Here is a 27,781-nt window from a genome sequence, read left to right on the forward strand (position 1 = left end):
TCAATTACACAGCGAGTTATGACCAGCCCAGAGTACATGAGACCCTTTTCAAAAAAATAAAAAATAAAAAGTCAAGACTGAACCACGTTGAAAAATGGGTACCCTGCAGAAGATCCACCTGCTGCTGGGTGTCACCTACTGAAACCCTTCTCCTCCTCCCATTTGATCTATGAGTCAAATGAATCTCTAGGAACAAACTGGGCAAACACAGTGTGATTTTCAGTCCACTCTCTTGGTTTCTCCTGTCTCTTAGTCAGATACGGAGTTCTGGGATAAGATGCAGGCCGAGTGGGAAGAAATGGCCCGGAGGAACTGGATATCGGAGAACCAAGAAGCCCAGAACCAAGTTACCGTGTCAGCCAGTGAGAAGGTAAATCAGACTGCCCTCACATGCTGGTGGGGGGTCCTCAGACTCATCAGATCACATGTTCTGGACCAGTCAGTAAGTATTTGTGAAAAATCTAAGAATTAAAGGCAGTTTGGTATCAATCTGACCTAGAAAAAACTGTAAAAGATGGAAAACAGTTAACTCTGGTATGTGAGGGTAGCTGGCCTGAAATGAAATGCCCCTGTTTAGTACTGTCCCACAGCTGGTTACCTACCTACCCAAAACCCACAAGGGCTCATCACCAGTCACCTATCCCAGTCATATAAAACCCAGGAGGTGATTCCGAGGCTTCAGGCTACATCTCATGGAGTTACCACACTGTCAGCAAAGACTCTCAGTGAAAAAAAAAATACTCTTCACACAACCAGGTCAAGCCCAAAGGGTTATGCAATGATACTCCACTGCAAAGAGCCCTGGAAAACACAAAAGTGCAGTGAACCACTAGCCAGATTGCCTGTTAAGTCCCAGCAGCTTTGCGATCTCTGCCTTTAAATTCACTTAGTGAGAGGAAGACTCTAGAATTACTACAAGTATCCTGAAAGTCAGAGAAATGGATGTTTCTTCAACAGAAAAAAAATCACATCCATGTATACATATGTTTATATACAGACACATGTACATATACACACACGTTTATCAATAAAAGTTTACCTCATGGTTTAGAGATCTGGAATAAATCTCAATAGTATTCAGTCCTGGGTAATTTTTCAGATATTTACTCAGTACAGCAAATCCTGTGTAGCATGTCCTCTTCACTAGGTGGAGGATGTGACGGTCAATCTAATGTAGGGAGTGACATTGCCATTCAAATATCTCTCTCTTCCCAGTGGTCTCTGTCCCTTAAGAGGTTGGATAATCTCAAAACACAATTATTTTTTTGGAAGTAACTGCCTTTGCTACAAAGTAAATATCCAGTCTAGGTAAGGCAGGGAGATCACCAGGCCCCAGGCTATCACTCACACAGCTGAGACCTGATTCAGCCCATGGCTGCATATGCCAGCAGACCCTCGGCTATTGACACAGTGTCTCACCTTTCTAAGCACCCATGGGAAATGAAAGCCCCCAGTGTTCTATCTAGACCATAGTAACTTCATCACTAGGTATGTTTGTATCCGTCAAAACAAAAGGATTTTCTGAATATTTGTGCCATACATTGAGAATATTATTTGAGAATACAAATAATATTCTCAAATATTGCAGGAGACGGTTTAGCCCCAGAGCAGAGCAGCTACGTTCATATGGCCTAAAAAAAATGTCCGTGGTCTTTGTCTAGTGTGTCGCTTCTTAAAGGCTAGCATAAGATAAGAAGCAAGTGCAGAACAAGCCTGAAGCATGAAGTTTCCATTGTAGTTTTGTTTTAAAAAATAAATAAATAAGCCAGGCAGTGGTGGCACATGCCTTTAATCCCAGCACTCGGGAGGAGGCAGATCACTGTGAATTCGAGGCCAGCCTGGTCTATAAGAGCTAGTTCCAGGACAGGTTCCAAAATACAGAGAAATCCTGTCTTGAAAAACCAAAAGAAAGAAAAGAAGGAAGGGAGAGAGAGAGGGAGGGAGGGAGGGAGGGAGGGAGAGAGAAAGAGAGAGAAGTCTTGAGACAGTTGTTTATTTTGTAGCCCAGGCTGACCTCAAACTCAGGGTGATCCTCCTGCTTGAGCCTTCATTGTTAAGAATTCCAGGAATGAGCCACCCTATTACCCTCGCTTTTTAAATAACCAAAATGCCAATCAATAAGGATTGAGTAAATAAATTTAGCATAGCTACATAAATAATTTTAGTGACATAGGATAACCACGATCCAAAATTAAGTAGGGTATAGGCTAAAGACTGTCTGTGAGCCTTCTCTCTAAGTTGGATATTCATAGAAAATACTAGGTGAGTGCTTGCATATTTTGTGTTAAACAGTTACAAGAGAAAAACATCTATATTTTAAAAAGATGTGTTTTCAGTAGGGGCACCTGTATTGCCCAATGAGGCGGTAAGTGGTCCAGGGATGTGCTGGGTAAGGACTATGATGACATCACATTCTGGCCTCTGTGTCACAGGGCTATTACTTCCACACCGAGAATCCCTTCAAGGACTGGCCTGGAGCATTTGAAGAAGGCTTAAAGAGGCTGAAGGAAGGGGACCTGCCTGTCACCATCCTGTTCATGGAAGCAGCAATTCTTCAGGACCCAGGAGACGCTGAGGTGGGATTCCCCTTCCTCTGTCACACCAGGAAAGTGCCTAAGTGTGCTAAGGCGTCGGAATGAGACAGGATGCTGCAGGGTGCATCTTCACCAAGGTTTACAAAGAAGGTCCCCTGGTTCAAATGCTCTTGTTGGAAAGCTACCCATCACCCACTTTCTAATATTTGAGATCCAGAGTCTTCAAAGATAAAAACTGAGGACAGGAAACACAAACAAAAGTAGCCAACCTGAGCCAGGCATGGTGGTTCACACCTTTAATCTCAACGCTGCAGGGAGGAGCAGAGGCAGGCGGAGCCAGCCTGGTTTACATAGAGAGACCATGTATCCATTTAAAAAATAAATAAATCAAAGATGAACATGAGGTTTGCCCGTGGTTTTTATGGAGGAATATGACTTTTGTCTGGGTCTCAAGTCACATCATATGTTACCCTTGATTTACCCAGCCAACATTTATAGAATATTTACTGGGTTCTTAAAACGGCACTGAGTCCTGGCATAAAATGTTGAAGAACTGGGGAAGTGCGCTATAGTTACAAGGACAGCTTCATGGTGCATCTGCAGAGATGAGTAAATAAAGCAAGGAATGGCAGTTCCGAGTACAGCTGGAGTGTGTGGCAGGTCCTGCCTCTAGGCCACATCCCTATAATTAAGCTTGCTCCCCACAGGGCACCACAGCCGAACTAACTAAAATGGCAAGCAGTCTGCTTCGTTTTGCATTGTTAACAGTCTGTTTCGTGTTTGTTTGTTTGTTTGTTTCTTGTGTTGGTTTGGGTTTTTGTTTGCTTGGTTGGCGTTTTGTTTCATTTCGTTTTTGTTTTGTTTTGTTTTCGTAGGCATGGCAGTTTCTTGGTATAACCCAGGCAGAGAATGAAAATGAACAAGCAGCCATTGTCGCCCTCCAGAGGTAGATGAAGCTAAGTGCAAAATTGTGGGCCTGGGGGACAGGTGGAACTTAACCTCTGGGCTCTTGCTCCAAGAGGAGAGGGAAGCATTTGTCCAAGGCCTGTGCTGGAATGCCGTGTTCCGCTCCCACATAGCTCTGATGGGATAGTTTCCCAAACCATAAAGCTTCTCCATTTACAAATCAATTCACGTTCTCTAGAACCAAAAAAAGTCTGTGTTAAAAGCAATCAGAAGTCAGACTCATTGAATCGATAGACTTCCAATGCTCTAGCCTTTCACAACTCCAGAAGTTTTCTTCAGGAAAGAATGCATTCAAATTACTGACTGCAGGTGGAGATTGCTTAGGTTGGAGGAGGGACAGAGTGTAGACTCGCCCACTCAACAAGAGCCCTCATTCAAACCCTTGGATAAAATAGTTTCCACCAGACATACGTGCACACTTCATGGGTTTCTTGTTAATGTAATATAGAAAGGAAGAGAATACACACATGCACATATGCTCCACAAATTATATACCAATGTGTACAGCTTGTGCGTGTGTAAATTCTAGAACTTCCAAATTGTAGAATATAAGATCCTACGTAGTTGAAGGCTTTACATTCCCAGAATCCTACGTCTCAAGACTTGGTTGGTATCTCACAATATAAGCTGATTGGGGTGTTGCCTGAGAGCCATTTCCTGTAGCCAAGAGACACTGGGAGTTAGGGAAGGCCAAGGCCTCATGGATCATGTGCAAGAGAGACAGGATTTGAACCCCCATCCCATGATGCAAAAATCTAGCACACTCTGAGTCAGTTGCTCCTAACTCTGCATGCAAATGCACAACGGGATTCTTTTTTAAGATGCCTTAGAGTCTGAGTCCTGGACACTCTCAGAAATCATGATTTACTTGGTTAGGACTGAGGAAGCATGCATCGTTAGCAGTAGAATCTTCCAGGGGTTCTGAAGCACACTCAGGGTTCGCTGTTGCCTTTCAGAACTTGCTGCTCCAAGCTGTAGGCGGATCCTACCAGGGTGTGCATCGTCTGGGAGCTTGTCGGACCCCCCACGTGAGGTCCCACTGCAGCCCCCAGCGCTAGAATGTGTGTAGTGCAAAGTCCCTCTTCTGCACTTTTAAATTTGGAAAGTCGTGCCGGAGGCCAGTAGAAGGGAACTCGGGGGGCAACAATAGCCTGAGACACGTACAAGCCTGCGTTAGTAGTCTAGAAACAGAGTCCCCTCTCTTTTGCAAAACATAGTACAGCCACTTTTTAAATCTCTGTGCATCAACATTTTGTCCAAGTCCAGCTTAGGGGAGTTAAGATAATAGAGTCACAGTTAAATAATATTCTCTCTTTATCATATAGCAGCCACACTTGAGCAAAATTTATTAAAGTTATCAAAAGCAGATCTGGAAAAGTAGGCTAAGTGTTTAACAGCACTGGCTGCTCCTGCAAAGGACCTTGGTTCATCTCCCAGCATCTACATGGTAGTTCACTGTTGGGGACTGCAGACCCCCAGACCCTGCAGCTGCTCTGAGCACGAGACCTTGATGGCAGGGGAGTGGGTTCTGATGAGTCTGCAGCTGAAAGAGACTGAGAGCTGGGGGGTGGCCAAAGCCCTATATAAGCTGCCCCTGAGCACAATAAAGTGGGCCTTCTTGGCATTTTTATATTAAGGATGACCCGTGTCCCCGTGTCTCTGTCTGTCTGTGTGCGTGTGTTTTTAAGTCTCCAGCCCAGTTCCTGGCTCGCGTACCGTCCCATAGTGCAGGTGCTACAGCTCACAACCATTTGTAAACTCCATTTCCAGGGGATCCAGTCCCTCTCCTGACCTCCCTGTGTACCAGGCTCAAACGTGGCACATAGATATACATGCAGGCAAAACCCTCACATAAGATAAAATAAGCCTTTTTAAAACACAAAGTTACAAATCCAGCTGTCATGAGGATGGTTTAGCCTCTCTAAAAACCACACTCTTTTGATCTGGGTTCTCATTTGGAGAAATAAAGTACTTTCCAGTGACTTGACATAATTTAACGTTTGCAACTCTTAATTGATAATTTGAATTAATAAAGGCTTCAGGGCGGCATGACTGATCTGTTTTGTCTTCTCTTGAGGTGTCTGGAGTTGCAGCCCAACAATTTGAAAGCTCTGATGGCTTTGGCTGTGAGTTACACCAACACCGGCCATCAGCAGGACGCCTGCGAGGCTCTGAAGAACTGGGTTAGGCAGAACCCAAAGTACAAATACCTTGTGAAGAACAAGAGGAGCTCTCCAGGCCTCACTCGACGGATGTCTAAGTCCCCAGTGGACAGGTTGTCCTCATTCTATGTAGAATCCTGTTACTATGACAAAATACCTGGGGTCAGCAATTTATAAAGAGGAAAGGTTCCTTTGAGCTGGCATTTTTAAAGGGTTAGACGATGGCCAATTAGCCTGGTGTTTTAAGAACTATGGTGGGACATACATCAAAGTAAAGGCATGTGGTCGAGGAGGTAGGTCACCTCATGGTGGCTGGGAAAATGAAGGGATAGCAAGATTCCCTATATCTCCTTCCAGCCCTGCTTCCATGACCTGATTTTCTTCCACCAGGCCTCCACTTTCCAAAGGTTCTACCGCCTTCCCATAGCACCGCAGACTGGACTTTTTGAGGGTACACATATCTAAACTCAAGATGCTGTCCTTTAAACATAATGGCCTGCTTTGTGGCCATTCTTAGACCTTTACCCATATTTCATATTTCAAATTCAGGTGCTTTGGAATTAATGCCAATACCCTGAGAATTAGGGTTGAATACACCTAAGTCCCTTGTTAGAGTAAATCTGAATTGAATCTCATTGAATCCTTGGTCAGTTCAGCTTCAAGGATGGAACACTAGGTCAACGGTGCTCTCCCATGGCTTGCATATGTGTCTTGCTGTGTATTTGTGATGACTGATTTGACTGTGTTGTTTTTATAATCCGGTATTAGTAATCCTCTCATGAACCTAAAATATATATCAATTAATTTTTAAAAATTTTATGCATCTGGGCATTTTGCCTGAATGTAGATACGTGTACCCTATGCGTGCCTGGTACCTGCAGAGATCAAAAGAGGGTGTTGATACCCGGAACTGGAGTTACAGGCCATTGTTAGCCACATGTGGGGGCTGGGAATCAAAACCAGGTCCTCCACAAGGGTAATAAGTGCTCTTAGATACTGAGCTGTCGCTCTAGTCCCTAAATTATTTTAAGGAAAACTTTTCAATATGGGGCAAGAGGAGTGGCTTAGCAGTTAAGAGACCATAGTTCTCTTTCAAAGAACCCAAGTTCAGTTCCCAGCAGCCATACCAAACACCACACAACCACCTGTAGTTCTGGCTCCAAGTGATCCAACTTCCTAGACACTGAATCAGATTCTTCCTTCATAGCTCTGTTCTGGAAGGAGTGAAGGAACTCTACCTGGAAGCTGCCCACCAAAATGGTGACGTGATAGACCCGGACCTGCAGACAGGTCTTGGGGTTCTCTTCCACCTGAGCGGGGAGTTCAACAGAGCAATTGATGCATTTAATGCTGCCTTAACTGTTCGGCCAGAGGTAAGGAATCCCAGCACAACAAAACACCCTGGGGATGGGGAGTGGGGTTGTAGCAAACAAACTTTCAGGGGTGGTCCTTGGCACATTCCTTCTTCATTTTATCTCTGCCTCTGGTGAGTTCAAGGACAGATGACAGGCCACTGCAGCTGTCCGTTCCAAAATGCCTGAAATGAAAGTGTGAATTACAAGACATCCTGTGACCGCTGCTCTGTAAGGAATGACAGTCCTTTTCACCACGTGAACCAGGGAGGCATTTTAATAATTCGCCTCTGTACAGACCATGTTCATGAGCCCTGACTGAGCCTTCAGCCATCTCGCTTCAGCTGTAAAGCGGAGAGGTGGGAGCACTCCACAGTGCTCCTGGGTATTAAGTGACTCCTGTCTTTGTTTTAAGGATTACTCCTTGTGGAACCGTCTTGGGGCAACGCTGGCGAATGGAGACCGCAGTGAGGAGGCTGTGGAGGCCTACACGAGAGCCCTGGAGATCCAGCCAGGCTTCATCCGGTCCAGATACAACCTGGGGATCAGCTGCATCAACCTGGGTGCCTACAGGTGAAGTATGCCTGGGTTCAGACAGGTTACTTGGAGCTAACACCCATGTACGTCTGTATGAACTATTAATAGTCCAACATTTAATTTTTCCATTTAAGGAAAAAAAGAATCTTGGAGAGAGACAAAGCCAGGGGGGATTCATAAAAACAGCCTTGGGAGGCTCAGAGCTGTGTTGGGCAAAGCCAAGCCAAGAAGCTAGTCTAAACCTGATGCACAGATAGAATTAGTTAGGGAAGAAAAAAATATGGTGGATCTATCGTTTAAAATACAATAAAGTTAGGGAGGACGAAATTAAATGATGGCTTATTGTTTGAAATGCCCTGGTACAGTTATGGGTCCAAAAAGCCGCAAAGCCACTGAAGATCCTGGAGCTCACCTGTCCCCACCCCCAAAGCCCGTTCTCAGGATGCCTTTGTACCTCCGACAAATGCTGAAAATGCCAAAGCCTTGAGCTAATGTGAGCTTTACCTATCAATACTTGTGGTGTCAGAAATTAAACGAAAGCATTTTAAGAGATTCGCTGGAAAGTAATAGAACATTGCATAGCAATAAAGATGGTGTGCGTTACAAGAAAATAGCCACTTTCCAAACCCAAACTGTACCAGGAAAGAAGAGTGCTAGCCGTGTGTTGGAGAATTCCTGTACTATCTTGCTCCCTAGAGCCTGTTTCTTTCTGCTTTTGTATTCCGTCTGTTGTTCTGCCTCACGGACATCCCCAGGCAGTAGTAGGTGAGGTGAGCAGCTTGAGGAGGTTAAAGTGAAGAAGGTCACCAGCCTCTCAGTTTACTAATGAAAATCATTTGCCCGCACAAGCCCCAGGCTCCCCAGACCACACGGGAGAACGATTGATCTTAACCATAAGAGCTTTTACATGAATTGACTCCAGGGTACTTTGCAGCCAAATCCTAAAATGCCTCCTGCTATCCCCATTATTCCCTTAGGGACTGAAGTCCTCCTAAGAAATTTGCCTAAGGCTAAACAGCTGGGAGTGAAGGCCAGCCAGTCTAACCAGGAAGCTTAGCTCTTTATTTCTGTCACTACCAGGCAAGCCTAGACCACCTTGCTTTTAAGGAGGGCCATTGTCTCCCCTTAAAGACAGGTGGCAAAGATCACATCTGCACACAGATAGCATCTCCAGGCCAATTCCCTGAGCAGAGGAAATGCATCAAAGTAGTCTCCCTCCTCTCTTCTCCCAAAGTAAAGCAGAGGTTCCTGTTCCCTGTCTGACCTACTATATTTAACAATAATTGTTCACAAGAGAGAAACTAGAGAACCTGAAAATCATCCCTGGGAGCCCCTCGCCCTCGAGAAGAGACCTAGGGCGGGGCGGGGAAGCAACTCTGTTTATTTTAGTGCGCTGACTCCTGCATTCACTGAGTCTTAAGCTGTGCCTTCCTCCCTCTTTAGAGAAGCGGTCAGCAATTTTCTCACCGCCCTCAGTTTGCAAAGGAAGAGCAGGAACCAGCAGCAAGTCCCTCACCCTGCCATCTCGGGAAACATCTGGGCTGCCCTCAGAATTGCACTGTCGCTGATGGACCAGCCAGAACTCTTCCAGGCAGCCAACCTCGGTGACTTGGATGTCCTCCTGAGAGCTTTCAATTTGGATCCTTAAAGGAAAAGAAAGAAATACAGAATCCCTCGTCTGTTGTTATACTAAAAAGGGACAAAACTATTTTATTATGAATTTCAAAAAAAAAAAAAGTTGTGTTTTTTTTTAAAGGATAAAGCAGAGAGTCAAAAGGCCGTGGTCATGTGGCCCAAGAGAACTGATTACTACAGACAATACCCGGCCTCTGTTCAGACTCAAAAGCACAAAGCCAAGGTCGGGTTCAAGAGACGAACCAAGATTCTCATGACAAAGAAAGATAAGGTAACTGTGTACACTCTTCCAAGTTACCAGTGAACTTTGAGTTATCCTGAGTTATCCTATCCCCAGCCACACGGGGACACATCTGAGGAGCCTGTTCATGGGACCTGGCAAGACAGTTTGTCTGCAGTCAGTGAACTCAGGCTGTCTCAAAACTGTCTTTGCCTTTTATGAAACTGAACATATAGTCCAGGCCATTGGCGCATGCACACATGCAACCTGACTAAAGGCAGGCGTCGCTCCCCCACCTCCCTGTTTTAACTTTTTAAGCCTTTGTTTCCAGAGAGAGAGAGAGAGAGAACTCTGCTGGCAAAAGCAGTTTTTGCACTAGACATTTTGCTGTTCCCAATGAAATCCTGTCTAGGATTGTACATAAGCACTTTAATATCTTATTTATGCCTTGCTGAGCTTCGGGTTTGTTGCTCCAGCTTCTAACTGGGGGGGGGGGAGGCAGGGGCTGGAGGATTTGAGACAGATTTGTTAGCTCAATGGACCAAATAAAAAATTCTGAGAGGAGTTTTTCTTAGCGCAGGGTTTTGAAGGCACCTTGGCATAGAATGTAAATATGTTAAACCCAGGTTTTTTTGCTTGCTTTCTGGGACTCTGGATCTCAGTGGGAAGCAAAATTCTGCCTCTGCATTCTCCCTGCAGAAGGAAGGTCGGCTTTCTGTGATTTCTAATGAGTTTGTGTTAACTTGTTTTCATACCCGTTTTCCGGCTTTCTAACCGCCCTGCACAATGGCGCTCCCTTTAAACTGTCCCTGTTTTAAATGGCATTTCTTAAGCGTGATAAATACATTTTTCCTAAAGTTGATGTGTTTCCTCAGTTCCATGATAGCCCACACTGTCCACCTCCTCAAGCTGTGAGGGACAGAAGGTCACATTTGTGACCGAGCTGTGCTGATTAGAATTCTCCTCTGAAGGAGGTGCCCCTTGGGATCTAATTTAAACACTCGGCAAGAGCCAGGCCTTCGCCATCGGCAGAGACGTCTTGCTTAGCTGTTAACCTTCCACATACGTCTTCAGATTACACTGTGGATGTTCAGGCTTGGTGGTTATTTAAAAAGAAGTAGAAAAATGTTGGCAAAACGCTAACCAAAACATCATTTTGCTCGGCTCTAACTCTAGTAAGCCGCCCTAGTCTCTGTCGCCTTGTGCCTTCCCATCTCCAGAATCTTCCTAAAAGCAGCCTGGTCCCAACTTTTTTCATGCTCTTTGCTTACTAATAACTCTCTCCGCTAATACTTGTAGTTACCAGAAACCATATTTTGGGTCAGAGCAGATTAACTGACCGTGAAATTACCTACTCCTGATGGAAAATGTGCCCAGAGGCTTACTGAGACCACTCCATCACCGTGGAGTCCCTGGATTGTGAAAGACATGAAGTTCACAGGTGACTACAAGTCCTTGAGGCTTGTCTGTCACACGAGCTTTCTGTCTTATAAGGACAAGCTGATGAGACCACTGTAGGTGTCAGGCTTCGCTCTTCATTGTCAGTGTTCCCTAAGATGGAGCGGTGGCCCCAGCTCTGCAGCAGGACACAGGCATTAATGCATCCACTGCGGGGCACGGCAACAACTCACGCTAGCCTTTAACAGCTGAGCCATCTCTCCATCTCGGGCCCATGCTTTCTGTTGGTCTGTGCAGCAAAGCAAAGCTCAGATGTATTTAGAAGAGCAGATTTTCTGGACCAGGGGTTCTCAACTCCTAGGTCGTGGCCCCTTTGGCAAACTTCTGTCTCCAAAAATATTTACATTATGATTCATAAGAGTAGCAAACTTACAGTTATAAAGTAACAACAAAATAATTTTTGGGGGGGGGGAGTCACCACAACATGAGGAACTATATTAAAGGGTTACAGCATTAGGAAGGTTGAGAACCGCTGCTCTAGACTGTTAAAAACAGACAACGAAGACCTCTTTGAGCCAGACGAGACCATGGCATGGCCTGCTTGAACGTTGCTGACAGTGTAGTGACCATTCCTGCCTGCTTCCTCACTCCAAATGTCACCTACTGGACACCTGGTTTGAATCCCTCGGAGACCCTTCCCAGCTTGTTCAAAGCAACCTTCCTGGTCATTCTGTTCATGCTGTTCTCCCAGGCCCTCAGCAGCCCCTGATCTGGCCAGGATAAAGACCCACTACCCGCTCAGACCAGTCACCACTTCCCACAGGAGCTCGGGCTCAGCCTGCCTAGTGCAAAGGTGGGAAGTTTTATTTCATTTGATCGTTGCTAAGTGGTGTCACACACTGTGGCCCAAGTTTATTTAACAGGAATACCAAGTAGCTTCCAAGTCCAGGAAGTTATTTTAGGGGACAGCTGACAGTTTTCCACTTCACCATTATGTAGCATTTTGTAGGACATCTGATGGGACTTTCTCCACTTCCCTAGTTCTATCCATCACAATTAAGATTGTCAGGGAGATCAAAATAATTGCCTAAGAGGGAAAGAGTTGCAACGTCCAGTGCTATCGTAATGAGAGTAAGTAAAAACCAATAACTAAAAAGTAAGACATTGTATAAATAGAGCCATAGCAGACATTAAGGAGTGAGGCTTTAGTGTCTTCCTCATGGTGTCTGCATCTTTTCGTCATCTGCTTTCAAAATGCAGAACTGTTGCAGGATTTTCACGGCAAGAAATTGCCTTTTCTCTTTCTGTTTGAAGAACTAGGGCATTCTTTTGAGGCACTGGGGAGGACCCTAAGGGCAGGACTCATTCACAGGATGGAAAGGACCCTAAGGATGGGACTTCTTCACAGGATGGCGAGGACACAAGGATGAGACTCCTTCATACAGTGGCCTCTCAGTAGCTTCCAGGGACCCGTTTTGCCAGTAAATTGGATGAAAATGCAGAGAAAACCATTTGAAACCACTGCTGAGTTTCAAAATGTTACAGGTTTTGGTAGAACATCTGCATGCAAAAAAAGAGGCATAATAAAGAGGGGCCAGGGGCGTAGCTCCGTGAGCACAGTGCACCCCGGAACCACGGAAGCCGACTATGGTGGTAACAGCTGCAATCCTGGCACTTGGGAAATGGAACCAAGGCATTCAGGAGATTACGGTCATCGTGGGCTCCAGGAGACCCTGTACAGATGAGGAGCAAAGGACCTCCTAGCCAAGTCAGCCTCGCTGATTCTGCGTTCTCTGTGTTTCGTCCTGACACCCTTCCCCTCAACCCACCAGAAACTTTAATAACTAACAATGAAGTGCACTTCCTCAGCCAGTCGGATGTCTGCCAGAACGGGCGCGTCCAGAATACACTCACTCCCAGACTTACATGTCGTTTTTATTTATACTGAGAGATCATGCCGACTTTTAGAACAATATCCAAATTCTTTTATCTATAAATCATTCTGGAATATTCTTGCCATATGGGCAAGGTGTGACTGTAATTGCACTCATCTCATAGTTCCCAAACCTCTTAGCATAAAGTTTATCTGTGCACTCCTGGGGGGACCAAAAGAAAGAGGGTGGTCACTGTATGTCCTCATTTGTCTCTGAACTGCTTCCACAAGGTTGAATTGCTCCTACCTAAGTGTCGTGACGTTGATTTATTTCCTATACTGACAAGCTTCTAGAAGCAGTCTAGAAAACAGGTATTTGGAAGATTTAATTCTTGTGCCATCTTTCTGAGACTTCTTATTTTGAAAATGGAGACACAGGCAACACCCATGACTTCAACCTTGTAACATAGCTTCCAACTGTTTCCCCATGCAAATGATCCTGCACAATGCCCTTCTCACCTCACTATTTATAGGACTGGCTGAATTAAGCTGTTTTGAACTAAGAAGTAGATACATATATTTTTAAAGAGTGTTCATAGACAAACTCTGGCATAACGTTTGTAAAAAGGCAATTTTTAAAAAGCAAAACATATAACCTCAGGTACAAAACTACTGCATGCATCAGTACTTACAATCTGCCTATGACTATTAACCAAAGCATGCAAGATCCTTTCACTGAATGTAAACCGGCCCACTCTCCCCATGCATGACTGGTGTCATAGGCTGGCTGGCCTTCCCACCCTTCTCAACAAGCAGGCACTTCCCAATGTCCCAGTATTTTTTTATTGGCTTTTCCCATCTCATCCTTAGATGCCAGTCATCACATTGACACTGACCGATGCTCACAGACTGGCTCAAACCCGGTGACTGCCAGTCCCAGGCCAGTCATCTGAGGGACCCAGGTACAGACCTGTGTCCTTGAAAACCCATGTGAAGCCTGACAGAGCTAAACCTGTGACCAGGCCGTGCAATTGTCTCTGCACAAAAAGCCTTGAGTTCTGAATTCTTAATAATGTGTTTCAAGTTTAGGGAAAAAAAATAAGAAACATTGGGATTCGAAATTACGCAAGAAAGTTGGAGTGCCGTTCGAACACGTGGAGATTGCCCTAGGCGAAGTGGGCTAGTGTGTCAGAGGAGCATGTAGGCTATTATTCTATTTGCAAGGTCAGGGTTCCTCTCCTTGGGAAACTAGACTTAATCAACCTGACCAAAAGCACTCAAATTCAGGAATAGGAGATGACTTTATGGCCAACGTCTTCTCTCTGTTGTTTACTAAAACGCCAGGTTTATGAAAAGGCTAGGAAAGGAGAGGATGAAGCTCAGGTTAGTGGGGCTGGCGTGGTGGCGACGTAGCCCTGATGGTATAGGGCTTGTCTCCCATGCTCCTCCAGAGCACTACACTGCTCGTGGTGGCACACATCTATAATCCCAGCAAGTGAGAGGTGGGGGCAGGAAAATCAGGAATTCAAGGTTATTCTTGGCCATATAAAGTTCAAGGCCATCCTGTGCTGTGTTAAGACACACTCTGGAAAATTTAAAAAGACCGTTCTTTTGGTCATATGTGAAGAACAACTTTTTGACCCTTTCATAATTCCCTGTGCCCTTCCGCACACAAACCCAGAGTCTAAACTATTCTTCCCCCATGCAGAGAAAGGCCAAGGTGTGGAGACAACACACAGTTAAGAGGAAAGCAATAGGAAATCCAAGTGTGAGGCTTAATAGTTTCTCACGCTGCACACAGCTGCTGCAAATGCTGCAAAGATACCAAATAAAATGCTCTGGAAACTAGTGCCCCAGCCTCAGGACCTCCTGAGCTAGGAAGCGGGTAGCTGAGCATCCCTTAGCAAGACAGATGTGCATCACTGAGGTTGTTTCTGCCCTCCCTGTGAATTGATGGGAGCAGGAAATGAAATGCACAGAGTAGTTCACGTGGATATCTGCCCTCTTCACCGAGACACATGACTCTCTCACAAGGCTTCGGGAAGGATTGTGCCATGTGATCAGTGAGTTCATGACCTGCTATGTTCCCATCGGTGAAGACACAGTCTAAATTACCAGTCTTTCTTTTCTCCCATCCATCATCTGACCCCAGCCCTCCTCCATTTTCATTACCCAAATTTGTTTACATCAGTTGAACAAAATAACTGATCAATTCAGTAAACTTTTTACAACCTATACGAAGCATTTACTAACTATTTAGAAACATTTCTATCTATTTTGTATATCTATGAATACTGCATATCTAGCCTAACCTAAAAATCGTGTTTTAAGAGAAGTGCCAGGATGCTTTCCTTATTGTGCTCAAAACCTTTAAATCTGGGGATTTTATTTTCAAGCTGACATAGGTAACAGAGAAAAACTTAACTTTAAATGTTTACACTGAATTTCTAAATTAATATCAACCCCAAATTAAGTGATCTATAGTCAACTAACAGCAATGGGGGATTGACTATTATAACATTTGCCATATTATAACATTTCTGTGGCATAGTGAGTAACACGCGGCCTACTCGGCCATGTAGTAAGTCTTTGTCATAGTCTTTCTCTGCATTGCCTTTTGAAATAAAACTATCATAAAAAATAATCACTTTATCCTACTGATGTGCTAATTCACTCAGATGACTTATAATTTGCAAATACCAAGCTTGAGGTAGTATGTTTATACTTTATTGAAGGCATGCCTTCCTTTTTCATATTGTTAACCTGTATTGACATTCGCGCGGTTTTAAACTATGTTTCCAAATAAACTTTGTCCGTGGCTTCATGGTCTTTTCAGAACTCTCTCAAGATGGGATTTAGGGTCAGAACCACTTAAAGCCAAGGAGAAACCAAGCACTACTGGTTTAGAAGAAGTCCTTCCATTGAGTAGCTCTACATAGAATTTTGCATGAATTATCTGGAAAGCAGGAATGCATCTGTAGATGAACAACAAACCTTGAAAACTGTTTCCTTTGCTAATTTTCTAAGACTAAAATATTAATCTAAAATTGAAATTTGTGATCTTTTTAAAATAAAGCATTAAAATATGTGTCACTTCAGGGTCTTTCTTAGAGGGCCAGTCAGACAGGAAGCAAGCTGAATGCTGCAGGTTCCACTGCAGTGTAAGCCACACCTAGACCCTAACCAGAAGGCGGCACGGGTGCCAAGAGGGAGAATGGGCAGCGAGGCATTAGGGCCTTGTTTCCAGGTGATCAGAGAACAGGAGACATGCGGGCTGCCATTCAAACCTCCAGCAAACTGGAGGGGGAGTCAGCGTTCCTGGGATCACCAACTAGTGCACCAAGGTGCCAATGAAATCACTGTGAGCTATGAACAGAGGAGGCCAAGGCAGAAGGGTCGGAAGCAAGGAAGTTTAAGAGATGTCCAATGGGGTGGAGGATCCAGGGAGAACTCAAAGCAGGGCAAAGGGAAGAGCTCCCCATCCCACCCGGTTCCCCCAGCCCTAAAGTCTGTTTCACCTGGTTAGGTTGACAGTAAAGGTAGCCACATACATGGGGCCAGGACTGGAGCTCACACCTCCCCTTCGCTGCTCCCTCTTGCTCTCAGGTGGCACTTGGCCTTGCCGTCTTCCAGTCTTTCCTCCAAAGAGTCAAGCTGGACATTTCCCCCAACTTCGCTGCTAGCATACTAATGTGGGGAACTGAAGCTTTAAAGTCTCCTCCTCCACATTTTAAACATCGGCTACTATCCAGAAGCGACTGCTTCTCTCCACGTGTATGAGGCACCAGCCGAAAGTCTGAGGCATTCTTTATGATTTTGTGTGTGTGTGTGTGTGTGTGTGTGTGTGTGTGTGTGTGTGTGTGGACATGTTCATGTGTGTACATATTCCTGTATGTACATGTGGAGGGGGATGCATGTGCATGTGGAGGCCACAGGTCAACCTTGGGTGTCTTTGCTTCCCCGATTTTAACATCTGTTTGCTTATGTGTGTTTAACACCTGTGTGTGTGTGTGGAGGCGGGGTTGGGGGTGTAACAGGTCATTCTGAGGTTTCCTGGCACTGGTTCTGGGAACAGTCCAGTTTTCTAGAAGAGCAGCATTTTAACCTGAACCATCTCTACAGCCCCCATCTACCTTTTTATTTGAGCCCAGAGTTCACCATTTCAGGTCAAAGAGCTCCAGGGCCCCTCATGTCACTGCCTCCCTCCCCAGCACAAGGATCACAGATAAATAGCATCACACCCAGCTTCTATGTGGGCCCTGGGAATCTGAGCTTAGGCCCTCATGCTTTGTGGAAAGCACTTTCGTGACTGAGTTATCACCCTAGCCCCTCATTATTCTTTACAGGTCTCCCTAAAATATGCAGAAAGCACTTACAAGCTTGTATTATTATTACCTTTAATTCCACAAAGACATACTGCTTGCTGACTGGTTTTGCTTTGTTTTTGAGTGGTTTGGGTTTGGGTTTGCTTTAGCTGTTTTTGTTTTTGATGTGCCTTGCACATGCTAAACATGCATTTCTCTACTGAATACTCCAGCTCTTGGTACTCACATCCATGCATCTTGGTTTGGCGAGATGATGACTACATCTCGTGCTCTCCTTTGTAGAACTAAACTACTGACCCACAGGAAGCTGCAAATCTGAATTTTCTCACTTTAGGTGAGTGTAGGCTGCTCCCTCAGTCCAACCTGCTGACCTGCCTGGACCAGATCCCAGGAAGTACTGCCACTCTGCCATTTGCCCAAGGGACTCCATGTCCCCCGCTTTCCCCACTGGTAATTTTACCCACTCCATAGTTGACTATTGCAAATGAAAGAGGAGCAAAGTGTGGCCAAGTGGGAGAAGGTCCCCTGGATTCAAAGCTAACTAAAAGGCAAAGCTGACCCTCAGACCTGCCAAGCCCAGCCCAGAAAAGAGTGGATTCAGAGAAACAGCCAAGGTGATAACTAAAATCTGCTTTTGATGTAAAATTGAAAATCAAAATCATCTAGATAGTGTGATGCACACCCATAATCCCAACACTCACGGGGCTGGGGCATGAGGACTTTGGGTTCAAGGCCAGCCTTCATAGCCAGACCCTGCCTCAAAAGAAGAAGAAAGAAGAAGGAGAAGGAGGAGGAGGGGAGGAGGAGGAGGAGGAGGAGGAGGAGGAGGAGGAGGAGGAGGAGGAGGAGGAGGAGGAGAAGAAGAAGAAGAAGAAGAAGAAGAAGAAGAAGAAGAAGAAGAAGAAGAAGAAGAAGAAGAAGAAGAAGAAGAAGAAGAAGAAGAAGAGAAGGCAATGTGTCTATAATGGCTGCTACCCCATTGATTGACAGGGCTGACTGTTGATCTGGCTAGTGGTGTCCCCTTCCTCCCACACTGCACTGTGCATCTCCCTTCCAATGCTGCACACTCAACCTCCCCCAAAGAGAGAAAGATCACATTGGCCAAGTCCCTGCATTCCCCTGCTGGAAGCGCCAAGCACGCTCTCAAAAAAAGAGAGTAGAAAACCTTCTTGGCATAATACATACCTACAAAGTCTGACCCCATAAAATGATGGCTACAAAAGAAAATGTGTAATGGTGTAGGTCTGAAAGTGATGACTCTGTCCTCCTAAGATGTTCAAAATTGATACCAGTTAAACTAATTTCATTCAAATAAAAAAAAAACAGCAATTTTGTTAATTTAACTACATAAACATTTTACACCTCTCTCTCTTCAAATATCCAAGACTTCCCCAGCCAACCTGTCTCCTTCTGGGCTACAAGGCTTGGGTTTTGCTTCTATCTCAGAGAAAGGTAAATCTGGGGAGAGAGGGAGCCACCTGCTAGCACTGTCTCCCCACCCATTTTCCCATTTCTATGACTCGTCTACACCAGCCCCCACCCTGGCATAAGATTTCACCCCACTCACCTGCTCGAGCACACGGGACCTGCAATTCCTCCATCGCTTCTTCGCCAGCCTCAAAAACTGGTTTGTGCCAGGTGGTGGTGGCGCACACCTTTAATCCCAGCACTTGGGCGGCAGAGGCAGGAGGATCTCTGTGAGTTCGAGACCAGTCTGGTCCACAGAGCGAGTTCCAGAACAGCTAGGGCTATTAGACAGAGAAACCCTGTCTCAAAATGCGCCCCCCGCCAAAAGTTGGTTTGCTATTTGCCCACCTCCTTTCTCACATTTGAAAACTAACACCTTCTTTCTGCCCTATGCCGTGCACAGCCCACGTAGCAGCTACCATCCACTTCTCTCCTAGGAACAAACACCCTGACGTTTCCTGTGTTTAAAGTCTGCAGTTCCTTTCTTCATACCTCCCCTCTGTCCTTGCTCACAAATCATTCTGCCTGGACAGGAGACAGTCCTAACCTTCAGTCAGATGGGTCACTGCTCTACTGAAGACCTTAATGTTCTAGACTCTGGAGTCTTGCCGCCTGCCCCCGCAGGACAGCTGGCCTTCCTTTGACCTCCTGGCCTATCATGCTCACTCCCTTCTCTCCAGCTTTGTTAACCCTTTGCCACTCATATGACAGAGCAGTTAGGCCACCCCTGGGGGCCTCTGCACCAGTTCCCCCAAACACCCACCTGAAGGGCTCCTGCTCCTGCTCCTGCAAGTCTTGGTCTTGATTTCTTATCACAATGCCACCCCAACCCAGGGTACCCGGTTTATCAGCCCCTGTGCCCTGCCCCGTGCTCCCACAGTACTCCAGATCTTTCTATACATCACAGAACATTACTGATTTTGTACATTTAGCATCTGGCATTGCGAGGAAACTAATTCAACAAGGAGCACATCTACTTTATTTACAGACATGCTGTAAGCAAAATGACACATAGAACATGGTAGATGTTTGTTTATTGTATGAAGCAGAGAATGCACAGATTAACCAGCCAGCTGGCTAAATGAAAATCTCCAGGAAAGTGTGTTCAGAAAGAATCATTAATTGTGGTATAACATTTATTTTAAAACTACCTTGTACTAAAACAAGGGCTCACAAGTCCCCTTAGGTTCCAAGGATCATTTGGGTTAATGTGGTGTCCTGTGTCCACCAAGCTGTCATATGCTCTTCATAGCTCATCTGAAGAATCACTGAACGAGGAGAAGTCAAGGGAAAGGGGTCTGATGTTGAGCCTGAATACCCCATCCCTGACACGCTACCTCCCCAATACCCTACGTATAAAGTGACTGGCCACCTGTGAAGACAAGTTTCACCTTTTCCTATTGTATTTTCCCACTCTGACTGAAGTCTGTCATGATCTTGGAAAAGCAGAGCTAACCATTCAGTAGTGTGTGGCTGAATGACAAGAAGGGCGGGTTCTGCTGAGGCGTGAGGGGATGGAGCGGCAACTGCTAGCTTGGAAGCATTTTCCTCTGAACCATAAATATCTCACTGTGCCAACCACTTGCCTCTCTCACCAAAACCATGGCCCGACACTGAAGTCAGGCAATGAGTAGGACTTCCAAAACACAGAGGTTCATTCTTTCAAAACTTTGGAGCCACAGAGAGATGTATTTTCAAACCGTAACATACCCTGTGTGCTAAGCAAAACAATGTCCCCAACCCCAAAGACATTACTGGTGTCTACACTCTAATATCTGTGTGTTACGTGTTGTATGATACAGCCAAAGGAATTCTGTAGCTGTGATCAAATTAAAGGATTTTGTTTGTTGGCACAGGGTCTCTTGGAATCCAGGCTGGACTCTGTCTATACTGCTGAGTATTCGGACTCCTGATCTTCCCATTTCCAGTACTCAGCTGTTGAGGTCACAGGAGTGTACTGAGGTTAAGGACTTCGAGGTAGGAGTAGTCTAAATTATCAGAGTAAGATAATGCAATCCCCGGAGTTCTTAAAAGAGGGGGCAAGTGATCCACTCAACAGAGATGTGAGCATGCCTGGTATAAAAGCTCTCAGGACCCTGCCAGCTTTAAAATAAAATAAAATAATAAAATAAAGAGAGATAGTTCTTGAAACCACAGAAATGAATTCTTCCTGTCCCAGGGTTTTAGTCTCATGGGACAAATGAGTGGATGTGTAGTTTTAAACCAAGTTTGTGACAATGTGCTACAGTAGTAGCAGTGAACTTAGACACAATAGGAGCACAGTGTCAGGCCAGACTCCTGATGTAACACATCCACCCTGCTCCTACCACTAGGGAGCCAGGACCAGTCTCTGTGTGACTGAATAACGAACAGGGAAAGTCCAGACCTTAGCTTCCAGGACCTCCACCATCCCAACCCTCCTTCAAGGTGCTGACATCTGCTGGGGATAGGAACCAAGGCTGCCCGGTCACATCAATAAGCCACTGTCAGTCAAACATGGTCTCGAGTTCCCCATTCACCCCTGACGTCACCAGCTTATTCGGCATTTTTTTTTCAAACAAAAAATAAACAAGAGTCATAAAGGGACCTGAGTTTGTGAGAATAGCTTTTAATTTAAAACTATCAAAGCAATAAATTATCCATCTCTTCCCATCACAGGCGAGTACTCTCCCAAACACTTGAAGTCATTTCCACACCAACCGTGACTAGTGCAAAATAAATAAATACCAAGTCTTCCGGCAACCAGCAACGATGCTGCTGGGCAGGTGGGCACGGGTCAGGCTCAGCCTCTGCCCCGGCTGAGGAGCACTGAGCTCCACCAAGCCTTCCCACTTGCCCAGCTGTGAACAGACTGCACGACACCCGGGAAAGGGAACTACAAGAGAATGTTGCCTGAGGTGAAGGCAGTAGGTTCAAACCCCTGCCATAGCTCACATCCACAGCACCCTGAGGATGCTGGGAAAGCAGGCACTAAACCCCAGGGCAACTCCAAAGCAAGGGTGAAGAAAGGCCGTTGCACTACTCTTGTCACTAAACTGGGGAGATGTATTTTTTTTAAAAAGCAGAAAAAGCTTTTATTTCTGGGGCTTGTTTGGGTCTGGTACGTTCCCCATGTGTTGCTTCTGCAAAATTCTCTTCCACGTGGGATTTCACTGCCTACCTCACAGTGTGGAGCACTAATGGAAAGGCCATTGGTCACGGAACCAAACGTGTCATTAGCCATACGAAGAACAGATGACCATGGAGTGGAACTAATTTAAATATTAAATTACTGTTACATTTAATCCATGTATCCCCCATCATTTGCAATCGATAGGATATTACAGTCATACTGTTTATTCAATCCTTCAAATGTTATTATGCATTACTATTCGTAGGACAATCTGAGTATAGATTGGTCAAATCCCACCACCCTGAAGGGGCTACAAAATCTTCCGCCAACTCTAAGAATGATTTATTGAGTAGATGTGCTGATTAAGTTTTCTTGGTTTTTGTTAATTTGACCCAAGCTCTGGTCATCTGGGAAGAACCTGGATGGAGAAAATGCTTCCATTAAGATTAACCTGTGGGCAAGCCTTTGGGACATTTCCCCCATTAGCAGTTGCTGTGGAAGGGCCCAGCCCACTGCGGTGGCACCTCCCTCAGGCAGGTCGTTTTGGTTTGTCTAAGAAAGCAGGCTGAGCAAGCCATTGGGAACAAGCCAGTGAGCCGCAGCCCTCCATGGTCTATGTCTCAGTACTTACCTTCAGGTTCTTGCCTTGAGTTTCTGCCCTGGCTGCCCTTCATGGCGGACTGTAAGTTACACAGTGAAATAAAGCCTGTCCTCCCCAAGGTGCTTTTGCTCATGGTCTTTATTACACCAATGAAAAGCAGTCTTGGACAAGAGGAAACCCTGGTGGCATCAAGTAAGTGGTCTTACAATATGGGCCCTGTCCTGCCACCTGGAAGTTTTTACCTAACAGGCAGAAGCACACGTCTCTAAGCCACCTTCTGTTCTGCCCAAGTATTCCTGGCAGCTCGTCACAGGCTCTAAAGACCCAGGATGAGACTCAGCAGCCGTGGTGTCTATGATGACAAAGACAGACTTTCTAGGACAGACATCTTTGTCAGCACTGATCTGGGCACTGGGGCGACCTGCAGGGGAACTGAAATTTTAACATATTTTTCACATTAGACTCACTCTGAGACTTTCCCAAGCGGGTGCCATAAACAGACTGCTGCTTTTGCTTTGGAGTGGGACAGTCACAAGGGGCCTCACAGACTGAGGAGCTGTGAGCTCAGAGGTGGGGAAATGGGATTACCAAGGGAAACAGTCCGGGAACAGAAATGAGCTGTAAACTCACGATGACGGCTCCTACAAACGAGTAACCGCAGACTCAGACACCTGAGCTTCCGGTTGCCACAGCTCACGTCTGATTCGGGTTGTAATCACAGAAAAGTGAAAGTAAACCGTGGCTGTAGGACAGACAGGGACTTCCTGGTTATCTGGTCTAACCTCCTGGTCCGCAGACAAAGGCCCAAGAGGTAGAATGGCTCCAGCAGATCACACTGAGAGACAATGCCAGGACGTAAGCCTACTTATGAGTTTGCAGCTCGGGTAATGGGAGCCCAGAGGGATTCAGGGGAGAGAACAGGCACATTCTCTTGTAGGTTTGGGACAACAGGCCAGGCAATTCCAACATACTGAAGCAACATTGATATAAAATGTCATTAAAATATGATTCTTCCCAGATTCTTTTCGTTTAGAAGAAAAAGAAAATTCCATCTGGACCAAACTGGATTTCTCATTTAGTTATTTAGGTATTTAGACCAAGAGACAAAACAGAAACTTTGACCCATTTTCCAAAGACATCTTTGGAGTCTACACAACTGGATATCAAAAGATATTTACAGAAAGAAAGTTCTGTCCTTCACACAGATGCCTACACACAAAGAGAGAGCCACATGATCACCCTGCCACATCTCACCCGGAAGACTCCTGGCAGGCGGGTCAGCAGACATAGCCCACACACTGTCCCAGTCGTAGATACACATGTCCTGTCTACACACATGTGTAAGGTAAGTGGTACATCCCACTGCTATCCAGAGAAGTTTGGCATACCAGGAGATACATGCAAGCACATTGCTAACAAAAAGCCACTGCTCACGCCAGTGTGCCCAGCTCCCAATATGAAGAAATAGCGCATACACAAAACCTTACCAAGAAGTAGCCCTTGTGTTTGTGAGGCAGGGGGAGAGGCGGCCAGAATACACTTTTTTGAAGTATGCCTCAGCATCAGAAGGGTTAATTTGCTTAATCTACCTAATGAAATTAAGTAGCTTACAGCCTAAAATCTTTAATGTGGATTTTACACCATAGATGTTGCCAAGTTTTTATAAAAGTTTTATTTTGTTCAAAATATACATGCTATCTTTGACCACATTTGAATTCAAACCTCCAGAGAGCTTCCTACCCCCACAAAAGGCCTTGCTTTGTAACACTGCAAACCAGTCACCGATGAGGCTGCTCAGAGTCATTATTCTATGACGTGTGGCCCTACAGAGAAGCTGCTTAGTGTGGAAATCCCCATAGGGGTGAATGGGGGGACAGAAAGGGACATACATAACAGAGACTTGGGATCTCGGAGACAAGTGCAGAAGGGGCATTGGTGGGATGGTGTTGTGGAGAATTACTGCATTGTGTGCTCCCTCCTTCTGCCATGCCATTTGTTCCCAGATGGAAACCGCATCAGCTAAGTCCAGAGGGCAGGGTGTGAACTCTCCCGGAGCCTACCAGGCTCCACCATCTCCTCTCTGGGAAGGGTCCTCAGCACTGATCAAAGCCTGCTACAAAGAGAAGATATGTCACCTCACCATTGTGCAGATGAGGAGAATGAGGCACAGATAAAAGGGAGGATTTGCGAAGACCCATAGCCAGTCAAGGCAGCACCCAGGTTTCCAGGCCTCTGGCCCCAGCTTCACAGCCCAGACTTACAGTACATATGACTTCCCTTGAGACAGGGCCCCAGCTTACTAGAACCCTGGCTGTTCACACTCATCACACCCTAACCCTGTGCCTCTGCTTTACTCAGCCCAGTCGGGTCTACTTCTTTTCTGCAGTTTCTAGAAAGATCTTTTCAATCAAACAAGTCCATATGAAACAGACAGCGAAAAATCGTTTGTCCCTTGATCAACTCGTCTGAACTAGAAACTCCAGAGACCGGGATTGGGTGAAAAGCAGGAAGCAGGTGAGAGTGAGCTCAGTCCTCTCCACAGCACACCCAGAGCTCCGCTCTGCTCTCGGGCTGCAGCTAAGACACGGAAATGACCGGGAAGAAAGGACAGCTGTCCAGATGTTATAAGAGCGTCTCTGCGGCTCACATCTTTAAAGTGCCCATGGTCACACTGTGGGTCGTAGCAGACAGGCAGCAAGGGCAGAGACTGGCCCCAGAGGAAGAGAGAAGTGAAAATATAAGAAAGTTCAGAGACCAGAAAAGCAGACAAACCAAGGGCATTTGACATGATCCAGGAGTACGCTTAAGAGACCCGTTATCTCACTACAAAAGAACTCAAAAGTTTGAGGGAACACACTGCTGAGGAAGAGAAGCCATCTGCCTTTGGCAAAGCTCAGCAGAACAAGACGTGGACACCTGACATCGATGTTAAATGGCACAGACACACATGAAAGGCAGACAGCACTTAGAGGCCACAATACAGCCCTTTGGACTCCTAAAACCCAAGTGGGGAACTAATTTTTCACAACTGTTCCTGAGTTATAGGTTTGTTAAAATGTTTGCCTGCCTAACCCAAATATGCTTAAGAGCAACTGTTTAGCCTTTGAACAACACCATCAGAGTTCCAGTGAACTACAAAGGTCACACACACATTCTCACACACACTCATACAGTGTATTATTAAGTCTGATATGATTTAACTTAAAAATAGCTTCCATTGCAGATGTCCTAGTACACATAGCTGGGTCAGAAATTATTGTGGGAAATGAAAACATAATGCCACAAATAAAAATCAGCCCAGGTTTTGATTTCCTGTTCCGGGGCATTTTTTTTTATCACAGGTGAGGCCTCACCACTGACCCCCTAAGTAGAAAAGAGGGAAGGACACCCCGTATCTGATGTGCTGGTGGCCAATGTCTTTGCTTCCATCACCCACTCCCTGAACAGTAGCAAAAGTCCCTACAATAGAGTATTGCCACCAACAGAAACTTCTTCCCAGTTCTTCTCCAGAGGGTGTCGAGTGGAGTGACCATGCTCTTGAAAGAAGCAGTAAGTAGCCATGAAGTCCCTTGTATCCGGCTGTCCCGAATTTTTTCCTTTCCTTTTCTTTTTTTCTTTTTTTTTTTTTTTCTTTTTTGGCGAATTAAAAAGGTGTATGGCTTCTTGTCGCCAGCTCTTGTGAGGTTTAGCTTGGTATCCTACGGTAAAAGTACATATATCCCAGGTCTTTGGGGGGCCGTTCTGAGGCACAAACTTTGTGGTCGTTGTAGATCACCCACCTGAAAAGAAAGACAGAAGCACGTGGTGTCAGTAGTGTGCGCAGCGCAGACAGACAGCATTGTACACTGTGGAGCAGAGGCCTCGGCAATTCGGATGCTCCACGGTGGCCAGGGCCCAACCACTGCATAAGAGGGACAGAATTTTGCTGAAGAACTCCCCCGCCACCCAGATCTCTCCTCCAGACAGGGTTTCTTAAGCATATTTGGGTTAGGCAGGCAAACGTTTTAACAAACCTATAACTCAGGAACAGTTGTTAAAAATTAATTCTTCACTTGGGCTCCTTCTCCAGGCTGGTCTCTAACTTGACAGGTAGCCCAGGATGCCATCAAACTGTGCAGCTCTCTTGGTTTATGTGGCACTGAGCTGGGGACTGAGCCCGGGACCTTGTGCCTGCTCCACAACAGTCCACAAAATGAGCCCAGCTCTTTGGTGCTTGAATTCAATCAAAAACTAGTTACTAAAATGTACTGGAATTCTTCAAATGTTAGAATTCTGCAATTCTCTTTGTGTAAACCCATAAACAGGTTCAAAAAGTAATCCAAGAATTATATACAGTGATGTATATTTAAGTCTTGGTATAGAACAGCCTAAAACTCAGAAGTAAACATGACTCAGTAAAGTATTAAATAACTGGGAGCATGTCTTCCAAGAATATTTGATAAAGCAAGAAAATAATCACAATATAGTATGAAGACATAATATAGATGAATAATCACAATATAATTTGGAAAGGGCAAGCAGGTTATATTTAGTAATATATGTATATGGTCATGCATATATATATACATGCACACAACAACAATTAATCAAAAAAGGGCCAGGAATTTGAAAGGGAGCAAGGATGGGTATGTGGGAAGATTTGAAGGAGGAAAAGGAAGGTAGAAATTTTATAATTACATTATAATCCCAAAATTTTTTAAAGTTAAAAAAACCCACAAACTCTAAGAAAATAAACAAAAACAAAAAGGATACACATACTTTAAGGTGAAAGTACATGTGCATAAATGTGTATATATGTGAGAGTGTGTGTATGTATGTGTGCCCTCCCACAGAGACACCAACAAAATGAAAAAACAAAGAAAGACATCAACATGTAGATAATGGCTATTCTTAAGCTTACAAAATACATATTTTTTGCATTGTTTTGTACTGTGCTGATTTGTAATGATTTCTCTAATTAAGCCACTCAATGAGGTCATCATGTCTGTAAGTTCCTATGTAAAAATCAGATTGTCCATCTTCAACATGAGGTGCATTTAGGTTCATCTACACTACAAACCAAAGGTCTCTCTCTCTCTCTTTCTCCCCTAGTCTGCTGCTGTTTATCCAAAAATTGTGCGGGTCCTCTGCTATAGAGAGAGTCAAAGATTTGAAAGGCAGTCTCCACTGTTCCCTGGATGAGGCTCTGTGTCCCAAGTCAATGAGAGGGGGAGTTTGAGGCAAATCCAGGACAGTAGAAGTTGGCAGTTGAGCAACTTGCAAAGCCACTATCTTGGGTCAAATCAGCCCAGTAGCCATTACTGCCTTTTCTCTATGCTCTGCCCCCTTCTACATAACGGTATGTTAAAAACTGGTTCATTTACACCAGCCTCTTGAATTTGCTATTATCTTATTTCCAATCATAGACCTGTGTTCTTTGCTTGACTCTACTGATCAAGTTAAGAAGCTAAAATTAAAAGACATGGAAAAAGGGAGAAGGAGAAGGAAGAAGAAGAAGAAAAGTAAAAAGAAAAATGATTGAATCTATGTGGGAACTAACCATCTAAGTCATAGGAGACATGGGTGGGCAGGTGTACGTGTTGTGACAGTATCCATGTGA

General features: G+C 45.1%; 2 protein-coding genes across 13 annotated transcripts in view; one reads left to right on the forward strand and one right to left on the reverse strand.

Moving 5' to 3' along the window:
* Positions 1 to 15,770, forward strand: part of Pex5l (peroxisomal biogenesis factor 5 like) — a 207,618-nt gene extending 191,848 nt beyond the window's left edge. For all 11 annotated transcript variants that reach the window (XM_085682333.2, XM_048429890.3, XM_085682335.2 and 8 more), the window contains 7 exons: positions 254 to 370; positions 2,433 to 2,576; positions 3,410 to 3,480; positions 5,578 to 5,775; positions 6,870 to 7,035; positions 7,430 to 7,587; positions 8,995 to 15,770. In XM_085682333.2, coding sequence (XP_085538459.2) covers positions 254 to 370; positions 2,433 to 2,576; positions 3,410 to 3,480; positions 5,578 to 5,775; positions 6,870 to 7,035; positions 7,430 to 7,587; positions 8,995 to 9,199 — 1,059 coding nt within the window. In that variant the 3' untranslated portion in view covers positions 9,200 to 15,770. The remainder of the gene's footprint in view (positions 1 to 253; positions 371 to 2,432; positions 2,577 to 3,409; positions 3,481 to 5,577; positions 5,776 to 6,869; positions 7,036 to 7,429; positions 7,588 to 8,994) is intronic.
* A 5,291-nt stretch (positions 15,771 to 21,061) lies between these two features.
* Positions 21,062 to 27,781, reverse strand: part of Usp13 (ubiquitin specific peptidase 13) — a 117,509-nt gene continuing 110,789 nt past the window's right edge. For both annotated transcript variants that reach the window (XM_048429900.3, XM_048429899.3), the window contains exon 21: positions 21,062 to 25,961. In XM_048429900.3, coding sequence (XP_048285857.1) covers positions 25,868 to 25,961 — 94 coding nt within the window. In that variant the 3' untranslated portion in view covers positions 21,062 to 25,867. The remainder of the gene's footprint in view (positions 25,962 to 27,781) is intronic.

This window comes from Myodes glareolus, chromosome 20, assembly GCF_982192425.1.
Source record: "Myodes glareolus chromosome 20, mMyoGla1.1, whole genome shotgun sequence".
NCBI lineage: Eukaryota > Metazoa > Chordata > Mammalia > Rodentia > Cricetidae > Myodes > Myodes glareolus.